The 27861-nt window shown below is 47.5% G+C and overlaps 12 protein-coding genes across 12 annotated transcripts; 5 read left to right on the top strand and 7 right to left on the bottom strand.

The window, feature by feature from the left end:
* Positions 1 to 83: 83 nt before the first annotated feature.
* Positions 84 to 2191, bottom strand: N7487_004900 (flavin-containing monooxygenase; the record flags this gene model as incomplete). Its single annotated transcript, XM_056872647.1, has 7 exons — positions 84 to 550; positions 609 to 975; positions 1040 to 1176; positions 1236 to 1331; positions 1385 to 1542; positions 1596 to 1808; positions 1875 to 2191. The coding sequence occupies 7 exons, from the start codon at positions 2189 to 2191 to the stop codon at positions 84 to 86; spliced, it is 1755 nt and encodes a 584-aa protein (XP_056730367.1).
* A 441-nt stretch (positions 2192 to 2632) lies between these two features.
* Positions 2633 to 4850, top strand: N7487_004899 (uncharacterized protein; the record flags this gene model as incomplete). Its single annotated transcript, XM_056872646.1, has 5 exons — positions 2633 to 2675; positions 2727 to 2912; positions 2968 to 4129; positions 4185 to 4721; positions 4772 to 4850. 5 exons carry the CDS (start codon positions 2633 to 2635, stop codon positions 4848 to 4850), a joined length of 2007 nt encoding a protein of 668 aa, XP_056730366.1.
* A 196-nt stretch (positions 4851 to 5046) lies between these two features.
* On the top strand, positions 5047 to 6903 carry N7487_004898 (uncharacterized protein; the record flags this gene model as incomplete). The annotated part of the gene is made up of 5 exons (XM_056872645.1): positions 5047 to 5278; positions 5334 to 5440; positions 5493 to 5771; positions 5827 to 6028; positions 6083 to 6903. The coding sequence occupies 5 exons, from the start codon at positions 5047 to 5049 to the stop codon at positions 6901 to 6903; spliced, it is 1641 nt and encodes a 546-aa protein (XP_056730365.1).
* Positions 6904 to 7536: 633 nt separating this feature from the next.
* On the bottom strand, positions 7537 to 9144 carry N7487_004897 (uncharacterized protein; the record flags this gene model as incomplete). Its single annotated transcript, XM_056872644.1, has 2 exons — positions 7537 to 8725; positions 8780 to 9144. 2 exons carry the CDS (start codon positions 9142 to 9144, stop codon positions 7537 to 7539), a joined length of 1554 nt encoding a protein of 517 aa, XP_056730364.1.
* A 401-nt stretch (positions 9145 to 9545) lies between these two features.
* Positions 9546 to 11030, bottom strand: N7487_004896 (uncharacterized protein; the record flags this gene model as incomplete). The annotated part of the gene is made up of 5 exons (XM_056872643.1): positions 9546 to 9655; positions 9735 to 9824; positions 9890 to 10132; positions 10195 to 10669; positions 10734 to 11030. The coding sequence occupies 5 exons, from the start codon at positions 11028 to 11030 to the stop codon at positions 9546 to 9548; spliced, it is 1215 nt and encodes a 404-aa protein (XP_056730363.1).
* A 281-nt stretch (positions 11031 to 11311) lies between these two features.
* N7487_004895 (dihydrodipicolinate synthase family protein) lies at positions 11312 to 12313 on the top strand (the record flags this gene model as incomplete). Its single annotated transcript, XM_056872642.1, has 2 exons — positions 11312 to 11707; positions 11774 to 12313. 2 exons carry the CDS (start codon positions 11312 to 11314, stop codon positions 12311 to 12313), a joined length of 936 nt encoding a protein of 311 aa, XP_056730362.1.
* A 468-nt stretch (positions 12314 to 12781) lies between these two features.
* On the bottom strand, positions 12782 to 13891 carry N7487_004894 (NAD(P)-dependent oxidoreductase; the record flags this gene model as incomplete). The annotated part of the gene is made up of 4 exons (XM_056872641.1): positions 12782 to 13181; positions 13243 to 13571; positions 13625 to 13813; positions 13862 to 13891. The coding sequence occupies 4 exons, from the start codon at positions 13889 to 13891 to the stop codon at positions 12782 to 12784; spliced, it is 948 nt and encodes a 315-aa protein (XP_056730361.1).
* Positions 13892 to 14100: 209 nt separating this feature from the next.
* On the bottom strand, positions 14101 to 15590 carry N7487_004893 (uncharacterized protein; the record flags this gene model as incomplete). Its single annotated transcript, XM_056872640.1, has 2 exons — positions 14101 to 15408; positions 15474 to 15590. Coding segments are annotated over 2 exons (1425 nt in total), but the record flags the coding sequence as incomplete, so codon positions are not given.
* Positions 15591 to 16001: 411 nt separating this feature from the next.
* Positions 16002 to 16631, bottom strand: N7487_004892 (C2H2-type zinc finger protein; the record flags this gene model as incomplete). The annotated part of the gene is given in 4 exon segments (XM_056872639.1): positions 16002 to 16157; positions 16174 to 16403; positions 16432 to 16459; positions 16518 to 16631. The coding sequence occupies 4 exon segments, from the start codon at positions 16629 to 16631 to the stop codon at positions 16002 to 16004; spliced, it is 528 nt and encodes a 175-aa protein (XP_056730359.1).
* Positions 16632 to 17163: 532 nt separating this feature from the next.
* On the top strand, positions 17164 to 19891 carry N7487_004891 (uncharacterized protein; the record flags this gene model as incomplete). Its single annotated transcript, XM_056872638.1, has 4 exons — positions 17164 to 17199; positions 17252 to 17374; positions 17428 to 19467; positions 19532 to 19891. The coding sequence occupies 4 exons, from the start codon at positions 17164 to 17166 to the stop codon at positions 19889 to 19891; spliced, it is 2559 nt and encodes an 852-aa protein (XP_056730358.1).
* A 205-nt stretch (positions 19892 to 20096) lies between these two features.
* On the bottom strand, positions 20097 to 20932 carry N7487_004890 (glutathione S-transferase family protein; the record flags this gene model as incomplete). Its single annotated transcript, XM_056872637.1, has 3 exons — positions 20097 to 20470; positions 20527 to 20732; positions 20796 to 20932. 3 exons carry the CDS (start codon positions 20930 to 20932, stop codon positions 20097 to 20099), a joined length of 717 nt encoding a protein of 238 aa, XP_056730357.1.
* Positions 20933 to 24997: 4065 nt separating this feature from the next.
* N7487_004889 (uncharacterized protein) lies at positions 24998 to 27578 on the top strand (the record flags this gene model as incomplete). Its single annotated transcript, XM_056872636.1, has 7 exons — positions 24998 to 25038; positions 25094 to 25168; positions 25238 to 25501; positions 25552 to 26681; positions 26749 to 26863; positions 26923 to 27192; positions 27434 to 27578. 7 exons carry the CDS (start codon positions 24998 to 25000, stop codon positions 27576 to 27578), a joined length of 2040 nt encoding a protein of 679 aa, XP_056730356.1.
* Positions 27579 to 27861: the final 283 nt, after the last annotated feature.

The raw sequence follows: 27861 nt of genomic DNA, 5'->3' as shown, positions 1-27861 counted from the left end.
TTATAGTAAATATGTTTAAATTCATCTTCTTTAGAAGCTAATAATGTCCAAATATGTGTCTGATTCAAAAATGGGCAGATCTATCACTGAACCATGAAGGCCTCAAAGTCCTCATCGGGGAGATATGCCTTTTCATTCCCCTCAATCGTACCCAGATACCACGAAAGATCGCTTCCATCAAACTCTCGCGCGGCGAAGCCATTGCCAAGGTAGCCAAACCGATTAGGGGTTGTATAACCGAGGTTATAATCTTCCCAACGAGGCTGTTTCATGGTTTCAAAGAAATGAATTCTCGATCCCGGCCACATCATCACCTCCCCATCGGTCGTCCCCTGCTTGAACCAAGAACGACATGGAGATGTCCAAGCGGTACGAGGCATAAAGTTTCGGTGATGCTCAAAGAAATCCGCAACCGCCTCAACTTTGGGATCAAATGATGTCACACCTTCCGATGACATTTTCTCGAGCATCTGCAGGAAGTGTCTGGATATGGTCTCTGTAATTGGAAGGAAACTTCCGTGGCCGTAGGGTCCAAAGGGACCATTGAAGACTGTTCGATCGCCATTAGTATCCTACCACTCTAGGGCTGAAGGCGCGGAGGGACTTACTGAGGTAATTGGGGAAGTGCGGAACTGTGATAGAAAGGTAAGTCCTTGGAATATTCTTCCATTCTTCACTCAGACTACGAGATTCCCGGCCGATTGTTGGGTACGATGGCCGCCAACTGACGTCAAAGCCGGTAGCACACACGATAACATCGACCTCGTGCTCAACTCCATCCGCGGTCTTAATACCCTTGGGGGTGATCTCTTCAATTGATTGACTGACAACCGTGGTGTTCTCGCTGCAAAGCGCCTCGAGGTACCCATTACCAGGTGTAGGTCTTCGGCAGCCCACTGCAAAGTCTTTCGGAACAATCGAGTCTGCAATTTCGGGATGATTGGCAAGCTTGGACCTCATATCTTTCTCCGCGTACTAAAACGGGTTCCATTGTCAGGAATGAACTAGAAGTGCGCTGGATCGAGAGGGGGGATCTTACAGCTCGCGCATTTGCTTGCTCTTCGGATCCATTGAGAATGAATCGGAAACGGGAGTTGAGCTCAGACTCAATCTTCTTGCGATATGCCAGGTATTTCTGAGGATCATTCTGCAGTATCTTTTTTTGCTTCTCATTGTCTGTTATTGTTAGGATTTTGGATGGAGGTTTGATAAGGCCTGATTGAAGGAAGCCTTACATTTGAAATTGGATCCCCCCTTTCCGGCAAATCGCTGACCAAAGCCCGCAGTCACCCATGAGGCACTGCGAATGAAGCATTTGAGGGATGCCACCTCTGTATTGGACGTTAATATACTTTCTTTCGCGCTTTAAATCAGCGAAACTCACTAGGCTGAATGTTCGGAACGATTTGCACTGCAGAGGAGCCTGAGCCGATAACAGCCACACGCTTCCCCTTCAATTCAACATTGTCGTCCCAGTTTGCACTATGAAGTCTAGGGCCCTGGAAGGTTTCCAGGCCCTTGATCGCTGGCCATTTCCATTTGCTGGAATACGTCAGTCTCAACGTGGTACAACCGCAAAGGAAAAGGGTACTCACTTCAGCACACCACTTGCGTTGATCAATATGTGACCTTTATCCTCAAAGACATCTCCAGGATTATCTCCTTTCTGGATTTTTACGTGCCACTGTTGATCATGCTCATCCCAAAACGCGCCTACCACCTTGTGCTCCAAACGGATATATTTCCGAAGCCCATACTTGTCGGCAACTCCCTTGAAATATTCCAAGATTTCAGGTGCACCCGAGTAACTACCAACCGGTAAGTTTAAATGCCCATTTGCTTGTTCGGACAAGACGGGTACTCGATTCACTTACAAGGAGGTCCAGTCTGGAGAGGGAGCCCATGAAAACTGATAGTTGACAGAAGGTATATCGCATCCACATCCGGGGTAGCGGTTCTCATACCAAGTGCCACCGATTTCGGGATTCTTTTCGTAAAGAACCAGCTCAGTATCCAATGAGCTTGTGTCGATGTCATGGGCAAAGTTTAACGCACTCGCACCAGCTCCGATCACGATGATGCGGATTTTGCGACGGTAACGGCTTGGCTTTTCCACGATTTCGTAAGGCTTGACCCCATTGACAAGTCCATTAGCCCCCTTAGGCTCATAATCGTCACCGATAGATCCCATTTTGAGGTAGAAGAAGTAGAAGCTGGATAAAATATAGTAGAGAGATGACCAGAGTGTCTCATCAGATCATGCAGATATAAGAGCGTGGGATTGATGCATTTATGAGACTCATTCCTTTTAGCGCACATTTCACTACATTTCGTGCTTTTCGAATAGAAGGTGGACAATCCGTTGACAGTCGCACTTCCTGTAACTCGTCGGTGGACTGGTGGAGCTCCACCAGTCTTATCTCACTTCTCCAGGGCTCCTCCCTCTCCACCATCTCCACAACGGACAGATGCGCGAAGAGGGGGATGGTCTATCTACTGTTGTGTAGTCATGGAGTTGTACTTTAATGATAAGCTACTCGGAGCCTCTAATAGACCACATTTACCCCGTTCTACCTGGCCAACTCACCAATTCTATATTCTACTGAGTCTCTAATCCAGACTCACATCCAATATGCCTGAAGGTACCAACAAGAAGCCGTTGCGCATTTCCATTGGTGAGTACTGATACCCCTCAATATGATTTAATTTAGTATTGACTAGATCAGATCGCGGAGGAACCTTCACCGATTGTATTTGCAAAGTGATCAACGGGGACGATATTCTTGTGAAGATCTTGTCTGTCGACCCAAAGAATTATGCCGACGCGCCAACTGAGGCGATTCGCCGCGTGTTGGAGATATACTATAAAACTTCAATTTCACGAGGCTCTGAACTAGATCTCAAGGATGTTGGTAAGAGTCATCAGCTCAGAAACATGCTTGGTTACCTTTGGTGCTAATTGAACAGAATGGATCCGCATGGGCACAACGGTTGCAACCAATGCGCTACTCGAGCGCAAAGGCGAGCGTACAGCCTTACTTGTCACCGAAGGCTTCAAGGATATTTTGTATATTGGCAACCAAAGCCGACCGTACATGTTCGATTTGTCAATTCGACGATCAAAATCGCTATACTCAGACGTCTTTGAGGTCAAAGAGCGCGTGACAGTTGGGGCATGCAGTGACTCGAATCTCCGTACCGTGAAGCTGCAATCTCCAGAACCAGTTGAGTCAATCGTTAGTACCTCTGGTGAGGTCGTTCAAGTCCTACAGCCGATCGATTTGGCAAGTACTCGGGTTTATCTGCAAGATATATATAAAAAGGGCTTCCGCTCATTGGCTGTGTGCCTCATGCATTCCTACATCTTCCCAACTCATGAGTTACAGATTCGTGAGTTGGCCCTCGAGATTGGATTCAAATATATATCTCTCTCACACCAAACCTCTCCACGACCAAAACTGGTCCCTCGCGGAAACTCCACAGTGGTTGACGCATACCTGACCCCAAACATCGAGCAATACTTGCAACAATTCTCAAAGAATTTCCCCAATATTGAAAAGTCGGGGACACGATTGGAGTTCATGCAGTCAGATGGTGGATTGGTGCCTTCGTCAAGCCTCTCTGGGCTGCACTCTATTCTCTCTGGACCGGCAGGAGGTGTTATCGGATTTTCTCAGACATGTTTCGACACAGAAGAGCAAACCCCTGTCATTGGATTTGACATGGGAGGCACCAGCACCGACGTTAGTCGATACGACGGAGAGCTGGATCACATCTTTGAGACAACGACTGCTGGGATTGCGATCCAAGCCCCACAACTTAATGTGAATACCATCGCGGCTGGTGGAGGAAGTATACTAGCTTGGAAAGATGGACTTATGTCAGTTGGTCCCGAAAGTGCCACCTCCAATCCTGGACCGGCCTGCTACCGTAAAGGAGGTCCTCTGACTGTGACCGATGCAAATCTGGCACTGGGTCGACTGCTGCCAGAGGAGTTCCCCTCGGTGTTTGGTGTTAATGAGGACGAACCATTGGATAGAGAGGTTGTTCTTGCTAAGTTCAAGGATCTCACTCAAACTATCAACCAAGAAACGGGTAAAACGCTGACGTGGGCAGAGGTTGCAGATGGGTAAGTATATTCAGAATACAGGCATCAGATTCGGCTACTAAGAAATTCCTTGCAGTTTCCTTCAGGTCGCCAACTCGGCGATGTGTGGACCCATTCGAAGTTTGACCGAAGCCAAGGGTCATGATGCTGCAAAGCATCACCTCGCGTCATTCGGTGGTGCAGGGGGTCAACATGCCTGCGCTATCGCCGAAGCCCTAGGAATTAAGAGAGTCTTAATCCACAAATATTCCTCTATCCTCTCTGCCTACGGGATTGGATTGGCAGACCTCGTGCACGAGGAAGAGCGGGTATGCGCAAAAGCCTTTGACGACTCTACGTCCAAAACGATATACAGCGACATAGATATTCTCGCAGACACCGCCCGAGGCAATGAGTCCATGAAGCCGTTCAACATTGTTCAGACCCGCCGCTTCCTGAATATGAGATACGATGGCAGCGAGACTTCAATCATGGTGTCCTTGGATAGCTCCGACGACCCTCGAGAAGATTTTATCAAAGCTCATCATCAGCAATTTGGGTTCACTCCTACCAACCGTGCAGTGTATGTTGACACTATTCGCGTTCGGGCGATTGGCTCCAGTGTATTCTCTGGGTCTGCGGACAAATCCTTGAATTCGCATCCCAAACTCGTGTCTGGATCAGTGGCTCCGGTTCCAAAATCATGGGAATCCACATACTTCAGTCCAATGGGATGGGTAAATACACCAGTATACCATTTTGATAACTTGAGCGACGGGTGCCAGATCTCAGGACCAGCTATCGTTATTGACAAAACCCAGACAATTCTGGTCAGTCCGCACTCAAAGGCGACATTGAGACAAGATGTACTGGTTCTGGACGTGAGCTCCTCAGGTCCGAAAGTGACAAGCGCAGAGGTCATTGATCCAGTTCAGCTTTCCATTTTCCGCCACCGGTTTATGGGAGTTGCAGAGCAAATGGGACGCGTTTTGCAAAACGTCAGTATCAGTGCCAATATTAAAGAGCGGTTGGATTTCACTTGTGCGATTTTCACACCCGAAGGAGATTTGGTTGCCAACGCACCCCATGTACCCGCCATGATCGGGAGTATGGCATTTGCAGTCAGATCACAGATTGCTGAGTGGCAGGGCAAGCTGCAGGATGGTGATGTTTTGCTCTCCAATACACCAGGTAAGTATTTCAACTCAAATATGAGAGTGATTCCAGCAGCTGACACATTATCAAGCATTTGGAGGTGTGCATCTTCCTGACCTCACGGTCATCACCCCTGTGTTTGACTCTGAGGGGAAAGAGATAATATTTTGGGCTGCTTCGCGCGGTCACCATGCCGACGTAAGTTCTCTTTATGCTATAATTAATCCTAAGACTAATGCACTGTGTACAGGTTGGAGGCATACTTCCTGGCTCAATGCCACCCCTGTCAAAGCTTTTATCCGAAGAGGGTGCAGTATTTGATTCATATCTGCTGGTGCGCGCTGGTAATTTCGACGAGGAAGAGCTTCACCGCAGGTTATGCGTAGAGCCTGCGCGTTTCCCGGGATCCAGTGGATCCCGATGCTTCCAGGATAATGTCACCGATTTGAAAGCGCAGGTTGCTGCAAACCACTGTGGCATCCGTCTCGTGCGGCAACTGATCGAAGAATATTCTATGGATGTGGTTCAGGTAATCACCGTTGATAACAAATGGATATCATGGACTATTAGGCTAACCAAGGTAGATGTACATGCGCGCCATTCAAGACTCAGCTGAGCTGGCGGTGCGGAATCTCTTGAAGCGTCTTGCCCATGATCACAATGGGGAAGAGATATCTGCGGTCGACTACATGGACGACGGTACCCCAATCATGCTCAAGGTAACCATTGATGAATCAGATGGTTCCGCCATCTTTGACTTCACGGGAACAGGTCCAGAGGTTTATGGTACGTTTATCATGATGCCTCACCACAGAAATTTCAATAACTGATTAAATGTAGGAAACTGGAATGCGCCAATTGCGATCTGCAACTCTGCAGTCATCTTTGCCTTGCGCTGTATGGTCAACTCCGACATTCCCCTCAACCAGGGCTGCATCAAACCTGTTCAGCTTATCATCCCTGACAGGTCACTGTTGCGGCCGAGCTTCGAAGCCGCGGTGTGCGCGGGTAACGTATTAACCTCACAACGGATCGTGGACGTCATTTTCAAGAGTTTCAAGATCTGCGCTGCCAGTCAAGGATGCATGAATAATTTCACCTTCGGCAATGACGGGGAGAACGGGTTCGGATACTATGAAACTATCGCTGGCGGGAGTGGTGGAGGCCCTGGATGGGCTGGTACAAGTGGCGTGCATACCAACATGACCAACACGCGCATTACCGACCCCGAATCACTTGAACGACGTTATCCGGTGATTCTCCGTCGTTTCAGTCTTCGAGATGGAAGTGGCGGTGCCGGAATGTATCCTGGAGGAGAAGGCGTTATCAGAGATGTTGAGCTGCGGCTGCCGATGTCTGTGTCCATTCTTTCGGAACGCCGCAGCTTCGCACCTTACGGTATGGCAGGCGGCGCTGATGGCAAGCGCGGAAAGAACACATGGATCACCAAGGCCGGTCGACATATCTCCGTTGGTGGCAAAAATTCGATCCGCGTCCAACCCGGAGACCGATTCGTCATCGAAACACCCGGTGGTGGAGGATATGGAGTCCTTGGAGAGCCAAGGAAATCAACTGTGGATCAGTCAACGGTCATGCCGTCGTTTGTTCCCATCGCCAACGGTAGTGTGGCCGCCAACCGGAGTTTGGCGGAGGAGGTATAGGAGTATACCGTATGTTCTTGGACATATTCTGTTTGTTTCTCTTAAATGTATAACCCTTCTATATTTTATGAAAAGAGTTGGATTCCAGTTACTCAAAAAATTAAAAACTCGATCCACAAAATAGGAAGAGGCTGGAGACAAGATATCTATGTAATAGGAGCGTTGAATAATATACAATAAACCAATGGAAGGTCAAAATCCTCCATAGTAGGAAGCCTCCTAGTTAAAAAATAATCTCTACGACATTTGTCGTGCATGTCCAAATCTACTTTGTGTAAGCCCATAACAAAAATTTCAGTTCCTGTTTAGGCTCTAGGGGGGCCATAGTTCTAGTTCGACACATCTCTATGAGAGAATCTTAATCTTTTTCATATTAGAATTGATACATAATTCTTTACAAAAAGATAACGACTAAATAATGCAATAAATTGGAGCGAAGGACTTATAGGACAGGTTTTGTTTGCTAGACACATGTAGGTAGTAGATATCCCATCAATATTCCATAAGTAGAAGCCCTATCACGGTACAGTTCTAGTGAGTACAAATATTCTACTTCGCTTGCTCAAGCTTAGTCAGGAAAGACTCGAATAAAGCATACCAAAGATACCATGATCCTTGTTCAAGCGTAGAGAATCACAGTACATATCGAAAGGCTGGCTGCTCAAAATCCGTCAAATCCAGGAACTCAGAACCAGGTATAGCATGTGCAGTATCAGGATCCTCGAGCGCCTTGCGGTCTCGTCTCTTGTTCTCCAGGATGTTGATCACCCGAATTGCTCCCAAGGTAACCGCTGCTAGAGCATACATGATGGCAACCATCAACTTTCCATCGAAATATTCAGGCGATTGGTTTGAACGGAACGTTTGAGGACCTATCCAGTTTCCGGCTGCGTAGGCCACAATCTGAAGACCGTTCACTGTTGCTTTCTTGGTATATCCTAGGGTGTTGTTGGAAATCATCACCATAACGAGACACCAGGCAGTTCCAGCGGCACCAATGAAGTAGTATCCTATCAGCAAGGCGGCTTTGGCATGAACGGAGATCACAATCATCATGATCCCACCGACCATGGGGATCAGGATGGCGATTATGGCAAAGAGGGTGCGATCAAAGAACCGATCAGAGAGATAGGTAAATCCCAGCTTACAAGTAATGTCCACGAGGCCCATTGGCATGTTCAAAATCAGAGACATGCGACTGGAAAATCCAAAGGAGCTGATGATGATAGAGCCAAAGGTTGTGATTCCCCCGTTGGGGATGTTCATCAGCAACGAGAATAGGACGTAGAGATATGTGCGTGGGTCGCGGAATGCTTCGAAAAATTGGGGCCATTTCCATGTTTGATTGCCGATTCCTTGGAAGTTGCCCCGAATGCGATCAACGGCAATAAGTTTCTCACGGTGATTCAAGAACCGGGCCTGGACTTGATTGTCGGGCATGTACCACATATATAATATACCCGTTACGACAGTGGGCAGGCCAAAAACTAAAAAGAGGATTTTCCAGACAGCGATAGAAGTGCCGTGTACACCCGCCAGGCCGTAAGCAATGGGCCCAATAAGCAGCTGGGCTAATCCGTTACAGCTGAGCCAAAGGCCCATGCGTCTGGCTTGTTCCTCTTGTTTATACCAGCAAGAAGTGAACAAGACAAATGCTGGCGTAACTGTTGCCTCAAATGCGCCTAGGAAGAAACGAACGCATAGTAGGCTGGCATAGTTGTGAGTGGCTGCGTGACAGACGAGTGCGATACCCCAGAGCAGGATATTGGCTGAGGCGTATTTGCCTAGGGGCAGGCGGCGAAGCAGATACGTGGTGGGGAATCTATGCTTATGCATTAACAACCTGTAGAAGACAGTAGTAGGAGAACAGACTTACTCCCAAAAGATATATCCAGCATAGAAGATACTCGAGACCCAACTATATTGCTGCGAGTCGGGGTCCAAATGAGTGTCCTCCCGAATGCCCATGAGCGAGGCATAATTCAATGATGTTTTGTCGGCAAACTGAATCAAATAGACCCAACAGAGCAAGGGCATGAGGACTCGATCGATTTTGGATAAAACCTTCTTGGCCTCATCGGGGGTATATTCAATCTCTTCTGCGTTCAAGAATTGGAGAGCAGGATCAAAGTCCCGGATCTCATGTTGCTTCAGGTCTCCATCCCGAATGTCCATGACTGCTTGCTCCGTATCACGCTTTGATGGAACCTCAGATAGCTTCATATCGTTTGACGCTGTCATGTTGTCTCAGTTGATGCACCTCTGTACAACAGGGCCTCGAATGCCAGAATCATGAAGCCATGGCTTCCTCTTTAAATCCCCCTCTTTTGATATTGGGTTATCGGAAAGGCTGTTTGACAGCCTATGGGGAAGTCGGCCAAGCTTCAAGCTTTACCCCGGAATTTTTGGAGGTGGACATTTTCTGGTGGAGCTCCATTTTGAGGCGAGGGCTTGTGGACGGGCTTATCACCCCTATCACCTTATCACAAGATTAGGGTTCCAAGGTTGGTGTCCACGGGGATGCCCCGGGCTGGGAAGGTGACATGTCCGAGGTAGATAGCAATTTAGTGGACATTGAGATTATCTATCTGACTCCATTATTTTCATATCGCATACCTGCCATAGTCCAAAAATATTCCATCTTATCGCGTCACTGTCTGATTTATGCATTCCGCGACATACCGAACATTGGACCCGTTCAGCCCCGCGATGGATACCCTCGAGCTCTCCGCCATATAGATATGGTATTCCTCTATGTCACGTATATGTCAGCTAGCCTTCACAGGACGAATATAAGTTCCGCTGTGAACATGTTTTTCCCGATCACTTACTTTGTAAATGGTGTACTTGATCCGGCGTGAGACCGAGAATGCAAAACATTCCTTTTTGCTCAGTGATGCGCTTCCAGTCTCCAGGGGTGCCTAACAAAAAATCAGAGAAATTCTACATCGAATCCCAAACGCGACTAGGGGTGGGGCAAGCGTACGAAGTTCGGTCAACCCTTGATATAATTGCCATCGCATTTCCGCGATTCTCGAACTCATCGTAACGAGATCTTTCCTCCACTGCGCATAAAGCCCATCGTCTTCTAAAACCGCAGCTACGATGCGCGCACCGAATGCAGGGGGATTGGAGATTTCAACTCGGATCATTCGGGCCAAACTTGACTCGACGGCAGCTGCGATAGTGGGAGTGGTCGACGAAAAGGCACATAATCCGACACGCTCACCTTATTTTCGAAACAGGTTAGCATAAGACGGAGAAGAAATACCACTATAATTATGTTCATACCGTAGAGGCCCATGCTTTTGGCAAAAGAAAGACACACGGCGATCTCAAGACCAAGCTCATCGGCAAAATATCGGATGGCAAATGCATCGCGATCGTAGTCGCCCGAGGTCAACCCCAAGTACGCGGCGTCAAAGAGGGGGAATAGCTGCCTCTCCTTTACAATAGCGCCGATCTGTTTCCATTGATCTACACTGCAGTCCCATCCGCTTGGGTTGTGAGCGCTGGCATGAAACACAAAGATGGACTTTGGGGCTGCCTCGTTCAGTGTTTGGATCAATGATTGCATATCGACACCGGTATTGGATGAATAATTGAATTCGCGAACTGCGAAGCCAATTGATTCAAAAACCTGGCGGTGATTTGACCAGCTAGGTTTGGTTATATACACGGTTGTATCGCGACCTAGGACCTGCTTAAGCATTGTCCCCGCGATGTGGAGTGCCCCTGTACCGGACAGAGCTTGACAGGATGCGACCTGGAGGATGTCAAAAATTCAATCACTGGAATAATTGCTAGAAAAGCAGTTGAATACCACTCACTCGGCCTTCCCGAATTGCAGCAGATTGTTTGCCAAAGACCAAGTCCGTAGCCAGTGTCCGAAACGATGGGAGCCCTAGGATCGGGAGGTATTCATGGTTCGCGTCCTTGATTTTCTCTTTGGCCGATCGCACCGCGGGCAAGATCCAAGGGTCGCCATTTTCATCTTTGTATGTTCCTTGCCCAAGATTCACTTTGCGCGCAGCTGGATCCGCGTTGTATGTTTTGGTGAGCTCGAAGATAGCATCCGGAGGCGTATAGTTCACAAGCTCGAAAAACGAAGGTGAAACAGAACCCATTGTGCCGGGTAAGTAGGAAGTGATTTTTGAATGTGAGTAGAAGAAATACAACAAAAGAGAGGGTAGCAAAATCAATGGAGTTGGTTATATTAGCCTTGATTGCGTTATGTGCCTTTGAATAGCAGCGGAGCCCCGCGATGGAAAGAATGGTGGAGCTCCACCGAGGATGCGAGATACCAGCCGAGCTCAATAAATAAGACAACTAGGAGCGATAAATAGCAATCAGGCGCTAAATATCGTCAGCATTTCTTTAATTCCTCAGGTTCAAAAATTATAACGAAATGGCAACGGCAAAGCCCAACTTCGGTGTCTACACGCCACTAGTGACGTTCTTTGAGGAGGACGAGTCCCTTGATCTCCAAAGCACTTTGGCTCATGCAAAGCGCATGGCCGAAGGTGGGGTTGCTGGGCTTGTCCTCCAGGGAAGCAATGGAGAGGCTCCTCACTTAGACCATAGCGAGCGCAAGTCTCTGGTGCGCGCTGTCCGCGACCACCTTGATCAGCTGGGTTATGCAGGATTGCAGTTGATTGTCGGTTGCGGAGCACCTAGTGTGCGCGAAACACTATCCTATATCTCAGATGCCAAGGCTTCCGGTGCCAATTTCGCCCTCGTGTTGCCACCAGCATACTGGGTTGCAGCCATGAATGCATCCGTTATTGAAAAGTTCTTCCACGATGTAAGAAGCCCGAAAAAGGAAACCCGCTCTCGTGTTTTGATAAACTAACAATACTTGAAAATTCAGGTTGCATCTGAATCCGAGCTTCCCATCCTCATCTATAACTTCCCTGGCGTGACAGGAGGCATCGACATCAGTTCCGATTCCATCATTCGCCTAGCCCAGTCCAATCCAAATATTGTCGGGTGCAAGCTCACCTGCGGCAACGTTGGAAAACTCCAGCGTGTTTCATCGGCACTTTCAGGAACATCATTTGCTACTTTTGGCGGAAAGTCGGACTTTTTCCTTCCTGCGCTCGTCGCTGGGTCGAACGGCATTATTGCCGCACTCGCCAACATTGTACCCAAGCTGCATGTGAAGGTATTGCAATACTATGAAAAGGGTGAGCTTCCGGCAGCACAGGAGCTTCAATCTAAGCTCAGTCATGCCGACTGGGCCCTCACCAAGGTAGGCATTGCGGGTGTCAAAGCTATCGTATCCCATCATTTCGGATACGGCACAGGCCGGGGACGCAGACCGCTGGGGAACACAACGATCACGACCTTGAGTCAAGAAATTGTGGCTCCAATAAATGAGGTGGTGAATTTGGAGAAACTGTTGGGATGAAATGCCTAGATGCTTTGTTTGGCAGACGTCCACCTGCTATATATACAGCTAGCTTCTCTTTATTTGGAGAGAATACAGAATATTCTACTATTCCCTCTTAACCAGAGACGTTTTATAATTAAGTATGGGATTGGCAGGGGCTACTCGTATATTCTGGAATGAGTAAATAAACATGAAGTAAGTATAAGAGCTTTAATTCCGCCAGTGAAAATGTTGTGATTTGATTAAATAGCAATTTAAGTGATATGTAGAAAAATGACTGCTTATATCAACCATCGGGTATCTTCTCTAGATTCTAGAGCCTAACCCTCTTAATAACTGATTCATGCGCGAGGCAACGTATGGAAGCCTTGCTTTTTCTTTAGCGAAAAAAGGGGAGGGACACGTCAGGAATGGGCGAATTAATCATGTATCAAAATTTTAATTACAAACATAAAAAAACGTTCTATTTAGCCAAGGGTAAAAGACTCAGTTTCCCTGGCGACTGTTTTCGCTCCAGAAAGATAGACCCGCTTCCATTCGTGCTGTTCCATAAATGGATGAACTATCCAAGCACTCACCAGCATATTCCCGCGCTGTTGTTAGACGATTTGATGCAGTTTCGAGCGTTGGAAGACGAGTTGAATGACTGGCAGCGATGGAGAGAGCGTGCTTCATGTCTTTGCTTGCAAGGGCTGCTGCAAACCCGGGAGACGTGTCCAGCGGCGGTGCATATGCGCCAGTAGTAATGCGTTTTGAGTAGCTTTCGAGCACAGGACCAAACATATTGCCTATAAATTCCTCCAGCTGTTGATTACCGATCCCTGTCACTTCGGCAAATACTTGTGCTTCGGCAATCACTTCCATGAAGCTGATAACGAGGACATTCCTAGAAAAAAGGAAGTGGTTAGCTCAATGCTGATCTTTTCTAATATTGCATGAATTCGCACCCTGATATTTTGAGAAGGCTGGATTTTTGCACATCTTCTCCCATATCAATGATGTTGCGTCCCATGGCCATGATAAGAGGTTTGATTGTCTCAACCGCCCCAACCGGTCCGGCTACTGCGAAGATCAGCTTCCCAGCGGCTGCTACAGAGCTAGCACCAAACACTGGAGCAGCTATAAATGTTGCCCCGTATTCACCAAGGCGAGACGTGGCCCATTTTGACGTGTCTGGATGAATAGTAGAAGTGTCTACAAAGGTTTTGCCTTTCAATAAATCGCCCGCGAGCAGGGCCTTATTAAATAGTTCAATGAGGACATCGTCAGTGGATATCTATTTTTCGTCGTCAATACAGCGTACAATGTTATAAACAGCAAATGTCCTACCATTGTAAAAATTATATCCGAATTTCGGATGAGATCTTCAAAATTATCTTCAGGTATGGCACCTTCATCGCGAAGAAGATCACCCTTTGACAAACTGCGATTGCTGTAACGAAGTGGTGACAAATTGTTACTCTGAAGATGTTTTTGGAGATTGAGGGACATTCCTAACCCCATCGATCCGAGGCCATACTACTCCCAATCAGCAAATAGGCAATCAAATAAGGCATTATGACCTACCCAGCCAACTCTCAGTGTGGACGACGTCATTCTCTTTAGATTGCAGCTCAACTTGAAAGCTTTGTGAAGGTCTTTTAGCTTATCCGCGCGTTTTATAAACAGATTGCGGCCAAGGTTGACCTAACTGAGGAGGAGCCCTAATGGGGACATGTGGAGCTCCACCTGTCCACTTGGTGTACCCACCGTCCACTCGCTCTGATAACAGACTTGAGCCTTCAGTGTTAAACCCCGCAACGGCTTTACTCGGCCCCAGTTCCTGGGATTTCGCCCAATACAGCCAGCATGGAAGGCCCGATCCCCCATAGGGACCTTCGCTGACAGAAGGTTTTGATTAAACTGACAAACAGTGACTCGCCTTCATCGAGCAGACTGACGAAAGCCTCTCGATTCATGGTCCATAAGCGAGGGTCTCGGGTCACGGCATTATCTGCGGGCAAATGGAGAAGAGCGGACTCCATAAGGGTGTTGAAGATCAACATACAGGATTCAGAGATCCTTGGGAGTTCGTTGAAAGTGTCCAAGTGGTGACGGATATCAGTGCTTGCGCGTTTGAGCGCTCCCCAGATACATAGTAAAACACCATAACTGGCCACCGTGACCCAGGGGGCTTCGCGGACCACTTTATCCTGCTCCTCCCCGAAGATGATAGATAATGCCCCAGATAAATCATTCAGAAGAGCCACAATGCCCTCGTCACCACCGACGTGGCGAGGAACAAGAGGTGCTGACCGCCGAATCGCGACAAGGTTCCCTTGGGTCAGATGGGTGGAAGCAGCCATTCCAGCTATCAAGCTGTTATCCACAATACCTGCTATTAAGAGCTGATCAGGGCGACATAGACTGATCTTGATAGAGGAGATGAAGAGCTCATTCGTTCTCCATAGGAGAAACTGGGGGCTGTCACCGGTGTAAGCCTGCTTCTTAACAATTTTCGTGATTGCTTCTATTGCTGCATGTACTTGTTTATTCTGACCCTGGGTCAGAATATGGAACGGATTCGGATCGGACGGGCTTGGCGGCATTTGATAGTAACACCGCGTAAAGTCCCGCACAAGAGCGCCCATGTTCGTCAGAACGCAAAATGCGGCGAAGGGGGATGCTTCTAGAGCTGCTAAAAGTTGTGGGTCGGGTGTTTCTGTCATGAGTTGCTGAGTAGCAATCGTCAGAGAGGCCGTCCCTAGGCCGCGTGGCCCGTGTAACAGACTGTTGGCTATTGTAAAAGTCGAAAGTCCGAAGTTTTCATTGAATCTCAGAAGCCATATCTGAGAGTTTTTGGCTTCCCACAGATTGATAGGGAAGGGAAGTTCCCAGCCAAGTTCCATTGGTGACATCAAAGGCCGAGAATTGCAAGGCGAAAATGTGTGTGAATCTAGGAAGACTAGAGTATACAGCGACAGTCTCATCGATTCGGTGGTAATATATGACGTCCACCGCGTATAGAGAGTTTGTGAATCATCTCCGGGTGAGTTGAAATCAAGTTGGTACATCCAAGACTGGGCATCCGGCATAGCGATACCCTGTTGGGACAGACCAATTTCGTGTACAACCTATCTCAAAAGATAAGCCTAAGTAAGGGGCAGGGTAGAAGGATATTGTAGGGGATAATACAGACATCAACAAGTTGCCGCAGCATCTTTTTCACGGCCTGGAATAGGCCTGCTTCGCTTGCGTATACCCCGTAGATTATATAGAGAAGCCACGCTTGTATGACCCAGGGCTGTCTGATCTCACTGCAATTCAAAGAAACCTATTTTAATATTGATTAGAACGTTTTTTCAAAGGACACGATAGTAAGGTTTCATCATGTACCATGTGCCGAAGCTCTTCCTGTCCACTTTGCCAGATATCTTGACGCCAGTGTGCGAGAGCTTGGGTTTCCTCATGATCATACAAGTTGGGAGAAAATAAACTCCCAATGACAGTGACGGCCTTCAGCAGTAACTTCGGCGTCGAGGATACAATGAATGTAGGTCGATGCAACAGAGGGAAAGACGGGTGAAAATGCTCAAAATACTGTTTGACGTATGTTTCTTCGCTATTAGCGTGGTTACTGTGGGTTTCCATTGTTAGACGTGTGATTGCAATCGATGAGTCCCCCCTTTATGTGGAACGGCATCGGGGGGGCATTTAACAAATCGGCTCAAGGCAAGCAAGCATACCTCGGCGAGGAAGAGGAAAAGCTCTGGGGTAGTTCAGTAGCAAATGTACTATGCTCTTCCCAGAAAGCTTCGTCGGTCACAACACGTTCGGTTGGGTTGCGGGTGGTGGTCAAAGGTGACGGTACGCCGCCCATTGCCTGGGGGTAGGCATACCCTCCCACGGCACCTGCGGCTGAGATATCTGGATTGGGGATCCTGTCGCGCGGCAACGATCACCATGTCGTTTATACACGTCGCTGCAAAATTATTAGTGTTATTGCAATGCATGGCGAGTATGAAAATAGAAACAAGACCTTCGAGAGAATCGAGCATGACATCTGCTACACTGAAAATTCTTGCGCGAAGCACCGCCGTGACCTTGTAGAGCATGAATATTTGATTTTCTATGAAGGAATATTCATGCAGACTTACGTGCACGCTTATGCCGCTGTAGGTTTTCCTGCGGTAGATCGGATCTGCGTGAGGACTAGGTAAAGATAAGGAGCTGGGGTACTTACACTCCGCGTAAACAACTTTGAGCATTGATCACAGGGAAACGGACGATGCTGGTCAACCCCACTCGTCATACCTGAGGCGCTAGTGTTTTGATTCATTTCGTTCATTTCGTTCATTTGTTCATTGGGGGGTTGAATACCGAGGGAGTTCGGGAAAGAGAGGGCCCCTTGACTACGGGCGCACGTGCCATTACTTTCTCTTAGCTTCAACCTTCAATGTTCGAACATTATATAACTAGTCAGTTATACCTAATCTTAGTGTTTATAATATTGAAGATATATGGGATATTAATATTATTGGCCTTTGTATAAAATACATTAAATGGGAGTGAAAAGGCTTCGATCGACAGACATTATCAGGAACATATATTGGTGGATACATATTCTCCGCCAGTCATCGCCAGGTTACATATCCCCCGTCCATTGAACTTGCCTTATCTTCATATTTTGTTACATTCAAATGTTCAAATAAAAAGCACCTACATATTCACTAGACCTCAAAAGGTTAAGCTGAAAAGCCCCAAGTGCCCAAGTGTAAGCACAACGTTGCAAGTGGACCCAGGCAGACTCCGATCCTTTCAACGTCACCTCGTTTGAACCATTTACTTGCAATCCATGACCCCAAATAAAAGCCAACAATCAAGTCAGAATGGTTTCTTTGGATCTTCAAAAACAGGTTGGCCAGGTAAATAATCCCTGGAACCCCTTCTTGGTGAATCTCTCACTGACAACCGCAGCTCTTCGCGGTGGGGTTCCATGGCTGCACCCCAAGCCCCGAAATCAAGACTTTAATCCATGACTACCACCTTGGAGGCATCGTCCTCTTCTCACGCAATATTGAGAGCGCAGAGCAGCTTCGGGTGTGATATCCGAGACTATATTGTCCTTGATTGACTTAACTAATCTTCTCTAGGCCTTGACACTGGCTTTACAAAATGAAGCCAAACTAGCTGGACATGAGCGCCCACTGTTGATCGGAATTGATCAAGAGAATGGACTAGTCACTCGAATTTCTCCCCCGATCGCTGCTCAGGTACCAGGACCTATGGCACTTGGTGCCACTCATGACCCCGAGTGTGCCTATAGTGCGGGGAAAGCCACGGGGGAAACTCTGAGTTTCTTCGGGATTAACATGAACTATGCACCAGTCTGTGATATTAACTCAGAACCCTTGAACCCAGTTATTGGTGTACGCAGCCCTGGCGATGACCCTGAATTCGTGGGCCGGTTTGCGAGTGCAGCCGCGCGGGGTCTACGGGAACAAAACATTGTCCCCAGTGTAAAGCATTTTCCAGGTCATGGAGACACGGCTGTTGACTCGCATTACGGACTACCGGTCATTCCTAAGACAAGGGATCAGCTGGAGCGCTGTGAGTTAATTCCCTTTAGGCGGGCTGTCGCTGAAGGCATCGAGACCGTCATGACTGCTCATATCTCGCTGCCTTGTATCGATCTTACGCGACCCGCAACACTTTCTCCAGATGTTATGGGAATTTTGCGCAAGGACATGGCCTATGATGGTATGATCATCACAGACTGCCTGGAGATGGATGGAATCCGCGCGACATACGGTACAGAAGAAGGCTCAGTGCTAGCATTGCGCGCTGGTAGCGATAGCATCATGATCTGCCATACCTTTGATGTGCAGGTGGCTTCGATCAAGAGAGTTTGCGAAGCAATAAAGTCCGGCACAATCGATCAATCGCGATTGGCGGAAGCTTGTCGCCATGTTGCTACGGTCAAAGACAAGTTTTTGAACTGGGACGTCGCTCTTCGGCAATCCAGTCTCGCAGACCTGAGCTCGCTCAACAACAGAATTGCCGAGACAACCATGGATATATATTCGCGGTCGACCACACTCGTTCGTGACAAGAATGGCGTTCTCCCCCTGTCAAAGACTGCAATAATCATATTCCTCTTCCCTGGAGACAAGACCCCAGTCGGTGGTGCTGTAGACGGTGAGGGAACGGGGAAGCCGGGATTATACCAGTCCAACAGATATCTTGACGTGCTGCGGCAACACAACAATTCCATCGCTGAGATCAGATACGGAGCGACCGGCTTGACTTCGGAGCAATGGCGAACACTTGAAGTCGCTGATGTTGTGATTTTCACATCACTGAATGCAAAAGAGTCGCCATACCAGGAGTCCCTAGGCCTGGAACTTGCCGAACGTGTTAAATCGTTGGTGCATATTGCTGCCTGCAACCCTTATGACTTCCTTGATGCTCCTAATGTCAAGACTTATATTACCACATACGAGCCGACTATCGAGGCATTCTCTGTGGCTGCCGATATCATGTTTGGAGCATTGGTCCCGACAGGTGCTCTTCCAGTGGGAACAAATGCTTTGACAAAGACCTCCGCGGAAATAACACCATTTGACGCACAAAGAGATCTGGATGAGGTGGTCGAAGTCTGGGCCGCTGCTCTCCCGACCTACCTTATCCCCACGAAAAGTTTGCGGTCTATGATAGTACGACCATATGGCCATCATTTCGTCGCGCGCATTGGATCTCAGGTAGTAGGCTTCTGCCTGGCTTACACAAATGCCGACGGTGCACCAGACACCGTGTTTATCTCAGTTCTTGCCGTGTCACCAAAGTATCAACACCAGGGCGTTGGAATTGCCCTGCTGGAAGAAACGAGAGCATACTTCCGGGCAAAGTTTGGCTTCAATAGTGTGAAGCTTGGAAGCTCATTCCCCCGCTTTTGGCCTGGGATCCCCCGGGACCTTCCAGAAACAGTCCAGCATTTCTTTACTCATCGTGGTTTCCGACTCAGTCCTCCCAGTGCCCGATCCGTCGACTTGTACCAAGATATTCGGAACTTCCAGTCGCCAGAGAAGTATATCACTCGTGCCCGGGAACGAGGTTTCCGCTTTGCGCCATTGAAACCCGAAGATTATGAGGCCTGTCTGGTTGGCCAAAGAAGAAATTTCTCTAAGAACGGGGTAAGATTTCCGTGTTATCATCACGCTTATACTTTATTAAAATCTATACTAACGTGTTACAAAGAGCTGGGTGGGGGCATACGTCGCATTACACCCTGACAAGTATCCCGACAGTGTGATGACAGCATTCGACTCCCAAGGCCAGCAGGTTGGCTGGACGTTGATGCTCGGTCCATCAGACGCTCTGAACGAGTCCTGGGCATTCCCCCAAACCTGTGGTCCAAACACAGGCCTGATCGGTGCCGTGGGAATTGATGAATCGCACCGCAAGTATGGCATTGGGTTAGCATTGATCTGCCATGCTATTGAGAACATGAAACAACGAGGTATTGAAGGGGTCTTTGTAGACTGGGTTGCACTCGATGGGTGGTATGAGCAGGTTGGTTTTGAGACTTGGCGAAGCTACAAACCCGGAGAGCTTTGAGTATTCCATCGCTATCGGCTCTTTATTAATTATCAAGAGTTTAGCTCTGCTTGCTAGAAGCATTGATGTAACTAATTCGGGCCTTTGAAATAGGATTACCTTTCTTAGATGCAAGGATGAACCTTATGATATTGTTGCTAGAAGCTTGACTTGTTCCTTGTTAAATTTGTTTTCGGTCCTGCCATCAGAACCCAAGATATCACCGTCAATGCTGGTCAGAAGTTGTCATGGCATCAATCTTGGCCCGGAAATTCCGGAAGATTTCAGCCTTCTGCTCAGGAGTCCTAGTTGAATGGGGAACATCTACACCCTTTTGAACAGCAGCACGCCTATCAATCTCCTCGACCCACTTCTTCAAAGCGGGGAACTCAGACAGGTCAATCTCCAAGGAGACAGGAGCACCACGAACCCAAGAGAAACTCGCAATATCGGCAATGGTATACTTCTCACCGGCCAGGTAAGGGCTTTCCTTCAACCGCGACTCGAGAACCGAGTAGAGACGCCTTGTTTCGTTGATATACCGCTGAATAGCGTAATCGGAGCGCGTATTGGCGAAGAGACGGAAATGGTTCGCTTGTCCTGTTTGGTATTAGAGAGATCAAAGCACATGTTCAAGGTGGATTATCTGCACGCACCTTGCATAGGTCCCAGTCCAGCCATCTGGAACATCAACCACGATGTTTGTTCGACATGCTCGGGAGTGCCAGGAGCGTAACTAATTTTGCGGTCGGTGTCGTACTTATCAACTAGATATGTCATGATTGCTCCGCTCTCGAAAACCCGCTGCGAGCCATCGAGTAAAGCGGGGATGCGGCCATTGGGGTTAATCTTCAGGAACCATCTATTGAATGGGTTTAATCAGTATATTGTGAGACATCGTGCTGCGTAGTGGAGAGAGTTGTACTCTTGCTTTTGTGGATTTGAGCTGGAGCTGATATCAATTCCTTCGGTTTTGTAAGGCAGACCAAGCTCCTCGAGGGTGATGGAGGCTTTGATGCCATTCGGTGTCGGCCAGGTGTAAAGGGTAATGTTCGAAGCCATGGTAGAATAAGGGTAAAATCTTGGGAGTTGAGATGGTGGCAATACAGTCCTCAGTGCATGAGAGAACATCTGGAATAATGACAAGACCCAAGTAAATATAAGGAGCTGAGGATATTTATTTGTCAGCTCCCCGCAACATATCCGTGGATACCTAGGAGACAAAATGGCGTCATCCATGGATGTCATACGAGCTAGACTAAACATCAGCCGAAGTGCGGACTTCGGGAGGTCCATTTTGTTAGGATATGTGGTCACGTAAATGTTCAATTGGAGTGTAGGGAAAAGTATAGGAAATCGCTGAGGTTTGACATGACCGTAGGAATTGCTATGCAAGCTAGTAAACAGATGGAAAATTATTATGGACAATCTAACTACACAGAGTCCTCGATATTAGAAAAAAAATACTCTTACCATATTCATCCAATAGTTAATTTACTTCTAGTGTATAACATATCAGAAAGCTGCTTTTTATTCCATTCTACAATGTACGACCGACCATCCTAGAAGTACACCTAGAAAGATATCTAAAAAGGAAGTTAAAAAAGAAAGTAAAGTCGAATTATCGCTATAAGGTGTGTAATATCAACTTGAAGCAACTTGTGTAGACTCCAGGGCTTAATATTAGTCCAAGTCCTATAGGTTCCAAGGTGAAGTCCACGGGTGTACCTACCTAGATGGCTATTCACCTGGTGGTATGTACATATAGATTTGTCTACTGCCCACAACTTCCACTTCAATCCACACTCAAATCTAGAAGGCGGAGATCTGTCCCAGATCATTTCCCCATAAAAGCTGGGTAAGATTATTGCTTATATGAAGGGAGAAAGGCGGCGAAAAAAGTCTGCGACTGAAGAGACTCGCTTGAAGTAGTCATACTTATCCTTGCGTTTTGGATTTTCCGGACAGCTAAATATACATCCAGTATTCAAGCCGTCACTTTACTACCACTCCCTCCGGGCATGGGCTCAGTTGCTCCAGTTACGATCACCGAGATTATTTGAGACTTACTCCTGGGTTCATCTACTGAAAGGCTACAATGGAAAGGGGTGAGGTCCGGACACCCGATGACCAACATTCTCTCCGTGGGGCGGCCTGAAAAAGGGTGACAAACCCTTGCTTCAATTGCCAAGAGCCTATACGCATGCACGCCGGCATAATTGCTAACTTTTCTCCCTGCAGCACATTAGTTGGAGGTCATCTTTGAGACATTTTGGGGTGCTGCGGGTTACGGCCGGTCTATCGGAAGGTGGTAGAGCCAAATCCCAGCTCGTTTCTCATCCACTCAAGGATGAGAACTTAAACGGGGAAGCAAAGCGTTCTAGTGCTAGACATTGTTGGATACATACGAACAAAGAGGAACTTCAAACCCAACAGTATTGAAATGATACTTCTTTGGCCATAATTGATTAAGCTTCTAGCCCCTGTATAGGAACTATCGATTCCCATGGGGACATGTTACTCTCATTTTCTTTGTTTGAACCAAGGCAACACTACCATCAAGAAAAAGCAATTTAGTTGCTAGCTTGTCTTGATTCGAGGTTATATAGATAATATGGGGTTATTTTCAAACACTTGCCATTTTATAACCGCATCAAGCCGCCTGAGTCTTTGCTGGGAAGATTCCAGCTCTGTCGCTTATAGAACTCTTAACGTACATTTTCTTCCACTTTCGAAGCTGTTTTCCAGTGTAAAGCAAAATGGGTACAACATCTCCTAATTGCCATATGCCTGCGATGACTTTGGATGAATGATAGACCTATGTCCATATTTGCTTTGCCCCTTGCAGCAGGGCACACAGATGATACCTTCCTAAGGATGCATTGACCATGTGAATTGACCATGTGAATTGTTCGGCGGTTTAAGAGTCACCACATGGTAGGGCGTGCAGGCACCCGCAAGGGCAATCCCTTTCTGGAAGGACAGATTCTCTTCTATTCGGGGTAGCATAGCACAGGATCTATTATGGCACATGGTACATACCAGGATTGGGCGCTTGATCGGCAATGTTACCATGCTATTCTTCTCACTAAGAGCTAGTTTAGGAATTGCCTCATAGAATAACCTAACACACAAGGGGCACTCTGCATCTGACATGTCAATTACATACTACTTGCACTGGGCAAGCCGAAAATGGAACAAAGGTAACCAACTCCAAGGGATGTGATCTCAGTATTCTTTCGCAAATTGTGTCATGACTCGGGGTGTTGAGAGAGTACAGAAGCATCTCCGAATATTTCCCCAAGGGATAAACACATTGGGGTAGAAAGTTGTCGATCCCCACATGGCTAGCCACGAGCGCTTTAGCGTTGCAACCCCCAGACACGGCCCGCTCGAGCCTCGAGAACCATGTCGCCGGAGACGGTCACCGTCCGCTTTCTGAGGTTGATAAGTGATGATGCGATCATCTTTTAATGTGCTTGAATCGGATCAGCACTTACGCCACATTCCAAGAAACAGGCATTGGGCTTGGTTTGACTTGGCAAGATAATCATCGAGTTGGAATAATTACGGGGTCTAGGGTTACTTTGTCTAACGCCACTAACGCCTATTGCGCTCTCGACTGGAGGGGGAAAACGCACGGTAACTCTTACGGGGCACACGGCTTGTAGGACATAATTTTACCCGCAAAGATCGGGATCGAGTATCCTTGGATCAAAGGAAAGCCTTCATTTCGCCCGATATTGTGCCACGGCTTTTAATGCCGGATGGTTGGGCTCCGAGAGTAATTCATCCCCGAGGATTTGACTTTTTTCCTATTCCGTCCAAAGTCCTTTTGTACACGGGATTGTACTAGCGTGAGACTTCGACCCCAACTTTGGAAGCAAATACCTCGATGTCGATTCCCCCGTAATTTGCCCCGGATTTCCACTTTTTTTCCTTCTACCTTTTTACCGAATTCGGACATAAGTTCAAGTTTAGATGTTCGCTAGATAATAAAGAGTATTTAGATCATTTAGGTCTCGCTCAATGCGAGTCAAAAAGGTAAAATATATTGTCCACGTGAAACTCTAAGCTTCGTGAAGTTACCGGAAACAAACCTGGGAGGCAGGGATTACCATGATTTGAGGCTAATTTAGCGCCAAAAAATTGGCTAGTCCTTAGCCATATGCCTAAATTATTTTCGCCAATCACAATCCTGGCCCCTGCCTAGAGGCGACTACCATAACCCGGTGCCTTTGGTCGACGAATGTGGCGCTCGCCTGGAGATGCTGGTATCGAGAGCGGCGGTCTGATACCTCTCGACAATTGCTTTTCATATCTGAATCTGACCGTAGTTATAGGTAGGGTTATAGGACTTGATTGCATAACATGGAGACAACGGCCCCGTCATCAATAGGAAGTAAACCTGGGGCTTAACAGTGGAAGGCTTGCTTTCACCTAGGACTTGAACCGGTCTAGACAGGGATCCTAGTACAGGGAGAAAGATCCTAGAAGGGTTCTTTTCCAGATGCATGTAGCTATACTTGGGCCGCGAGACTTGTTCATACTTGTTTCTAGTACTTGGCATTAGGGAAGGTAGCAGAGCAGTCTTAATGTAGTATTTTGCCGAGACCAAGTCCTTCCACTTAAGGCCGAAGGCTTAGTGTAAGAGTGGAGTATGTATTTCTTGTATCTCCATTTTTTTAGGGTTTGAAGTTTCCCCATGGGCAATTCAACGCGGGCCCCCAGATTAAATCCGTTTCGGGAAGTAGATCAGAAGGAAGTCATGACAAAAGGTTGCCCTTTTTTGGATTTACCCGTGAGCCTTGGGCATATTTTACTCTAGCCAATGGGGTTGTGTATCTCTTGTCAAACGGGCTGGTCTAAGAAAAGATGAAATACAGAATATAAAAGGGTGCCCCTCCCCCAAGGTCAATAGCTACCATTCACAACTTCGTTTGTCTCTGAGACCCATCAAACGAGCTACTGCGGTGACTAAAGTTGTTAGTTGGTTTTCCAACTCTTCCTCTCCATCCATCTTTCTCTTTTTTTTTTCTTCCCCATCAGAACAGTCAACTCAGCCCACGGCCTCTAGTTTCTTTCTTAGTTGCTATTAACGGCTTGACCAGGCACTGGGCCCTCAAAATGGTTCAGGAGGCCATCACGCAGGTTAGCTCTAGCCAGCGGTAAGATTTGCATTTTCCTCGTGCGCTTCGCAGTGCTCATGTCGATTTCATATAGTTCCAGCAACGATCAAAACAGTGTTGAGAAGGGATACGTTGAGCAAGTTGACCTTCAAAACAATGTTTCAGCCAGGTAAGCTCCACTAGTTTGATTTCCCGGTCATAAATTGGCTTTTCCTCTCAGTTCACTAACATCAAACAGGATCAAGAACCCTTTGGCCAACTTGACCAAGAATCAGGTGCTGCGCGACGTGGAAGACTTTGCCGAGGAATACAACGTCACAGACATCCTACCCGAGCTGAAAAAAGGAGCGCTAGTTGCGCGTGATCCTACTGAGTTCGAGACAGTGGCAGACTTGACTGAGCCGGAGCTCACTGCCCTGCGTGACGAAGTGCTTCACAAATGGCGCCAGCCGAGATCACTCTACTTCACCATTATCCTGTGCTCTATTGGTGCAGCCGTGCAGTACGTTATTTCCCCAGTACACCTTAGATACACCCCTAACATCAATACAGAGGATGGGATCAGACTGGCTCCAATGGTGCTAACCTGTCATTCCCCGATGCTTTTGGTATATCGGACGATCCCAAAAAGAGCCCGCAGGCCGAGCGGAACCTATGGCTCATCGGCATCGTCAATGCTGCTCCCTATATCGCCAGTGCTTGTCTTGGATGCTGGCTCTCGGATCCATTTAATCGGATCCTGGGCCGTCGCGGTACAATCTTCGCCTCGTCTATCTTTTGCGTCCTTACCCCCATTGGCTCTGCAGTGGCCCAGAGCTGGGTACAGTTGTTTGTGGTCCGTCTTCTCTTGGGTATTGGAATGGGATTGAAAGCCTCGACAATTCCAATCTTTTGCGCTGAGAATACTCCTGCTGTTATCCGCGGTGGTCTGGTCATGTCCTGGCAGCTTTGGACCGCTTTTGGCATTTTCCTCGGATTCAGTGCCAATCTTGCCGTCAAGGATACTGGTAAAATATCCTGGCGTCTACAGCTCGGATCGGCCTTTATCCCGGCTATCCCTCTCCTATTTGGGGTTTACTTCTGTCCAGAGTCACCTCGCTGGTACATTCGACGTGGCGAGATGGCCAAGGCGTACCGGTCTTTATGCCGTCTCCGTAACACGCCTTTGCAGGCTGCTCGTGACCTTTACTACATTCATGCCCAGATCAAGATTGAAATGGATCTAATTGGCAATAGCAACTATGTCACCCGTTTCATTGAGCTGTTCACTATTCCTCGTGTCCGCCGTGCCACTCTTGCTTCGTTCGTTGTCATGATCGCCCAGCAGATGTGCGGTATCAACATCGTTGCCTTTTACTCCTCAACTGTCTTCAAGAACGCGGGTGCAAATGACACACAGGCTTTGTTTGCTTCCTGGGGATTCGGGTTGGTTAACTTTGTGTTCGCTTTCCCTGCCATCTGGACCATCGATACATATGGCCGCCGGACTCTGCTTTTGTTCACTTTCCCACAGATGGCATGGACTTTGCTTGGCGCTGCTTTCTGCTTCTGGACTCCCGAGGGTACGGGTCACCTGGCTTCAATCGCGTTCTTCGTGTTCCTGTTCGCTGCATTCTATTCGCCCGGTGAAGGGCCCGTGCCGTTCACTTATTCGGCAGAGGTATTCCCTCTTTCCCATCGCGGTATGTATTTCACTTTCAGCTTCTCCTTTCCTCTTGGTATAGTTTCCCGAACTAACATTGACATCAGAGGTTGGCATGTCCTGGGCTGTGGCAACCTGTCTAGGTTGGGCTGCCGTGCTTGGAATCACGTTCCCCAAAATGTTGAGTGCAATGACTGCCACTGGAGCATTCGGATTTTATGCGTAAGTCTTTCTACCGACATTACAGTTTTCTTATCAAGTTCTCTAACGATTGTATTTAGTGGTCTGAACGTCACTGCAATGGTCATGATTTTCCTCTGGGTTCCCGAAACCAAGCAGCGCACTCTCGAAGAGCTGGATTATATCTTCGCAGTTCCTACTCGGGTGCACATGAAGTATCAAGTCACCAAGGCGCTGCCGTACTGGTTCAGGCGTTACATTTTCCGCCAGAATGTTGAGCTGGAGCCTCTTTACCACTTTGACCATCTTGCGGGTAGTAATGGAGATGTTGCCGGGTCGCGGAGACAGAGTGTTGTTTCTGACCATGTTAAGTCATAGGTTAGTCTAGTCAACGTCTGATCTTTTCGGATTCGAGTTGCGGGTTTTGTTCCCACGGGTGTTAGAAGCAGCGGGCTGACACTTGCCTCTGTTTTTTTTCTGTTTTTCCTTCATTTCTTTGATATTTGGAAATTGAGATAATGAATAATGCACTATTGATTTTGGAAATGAAATTTATCTCAAAAACCACCTTTAGATATCAGAAGAGGGTATAATACCCTATCATGGTTATAGTAGGGAAAGTGTGCTCCACCAGGCTTCGCAGAATCCATGGTTGCTGGGGGATCAGCTGATGTGGAGATATGATCAGGACAAGTTCAATATTGGCATGATTGGTATGATGAATATTGTTTTATGGGGGATAAATAGAGGTAGATAACAGGATTTTCCCAGAGTTATGGGATAAAGTATAAATGACTATAAAAGAATCTCAATGGCCGTGTATATACATACAATGTAGGCTGTAGCCTACTATAGGCTTGATAGGTGTATCACGTGGGAGTTCGGGGGGATGGCAACCCTCATGTTTTGGTCCACTCCCGCCCCTCACCCTTCCCTTGAAAGAGAGCTCAGGTCTACTTCTTTTACTTTCATTCCTTCTGTTCGCATTTTGAGGTTGTGTGTGCCCACTTGAGCTCAGGAACCTCAGTGACGTATCTTTG

This window comes from Penicillium crustosum (assembly GCF_028827405.1).
Source record: "Penicillium crustosum strain IBT 35664 chromosome Unknown utg000002l_segment0_segment0, whole genome shotgun sequence".
Taxonomy (NCBI): domain Eukaryota; kingdom Fungi; phylum Ascomycota; class Eurotiomycetes; order Eurotiales; family Aspergillaceae; genus Penicillium; species Penicillium crustosum.
Note: the sequence above shows the minus strand (reverse complement) of the source record. Positions and strands in the feature narration are given on the sequence as shown.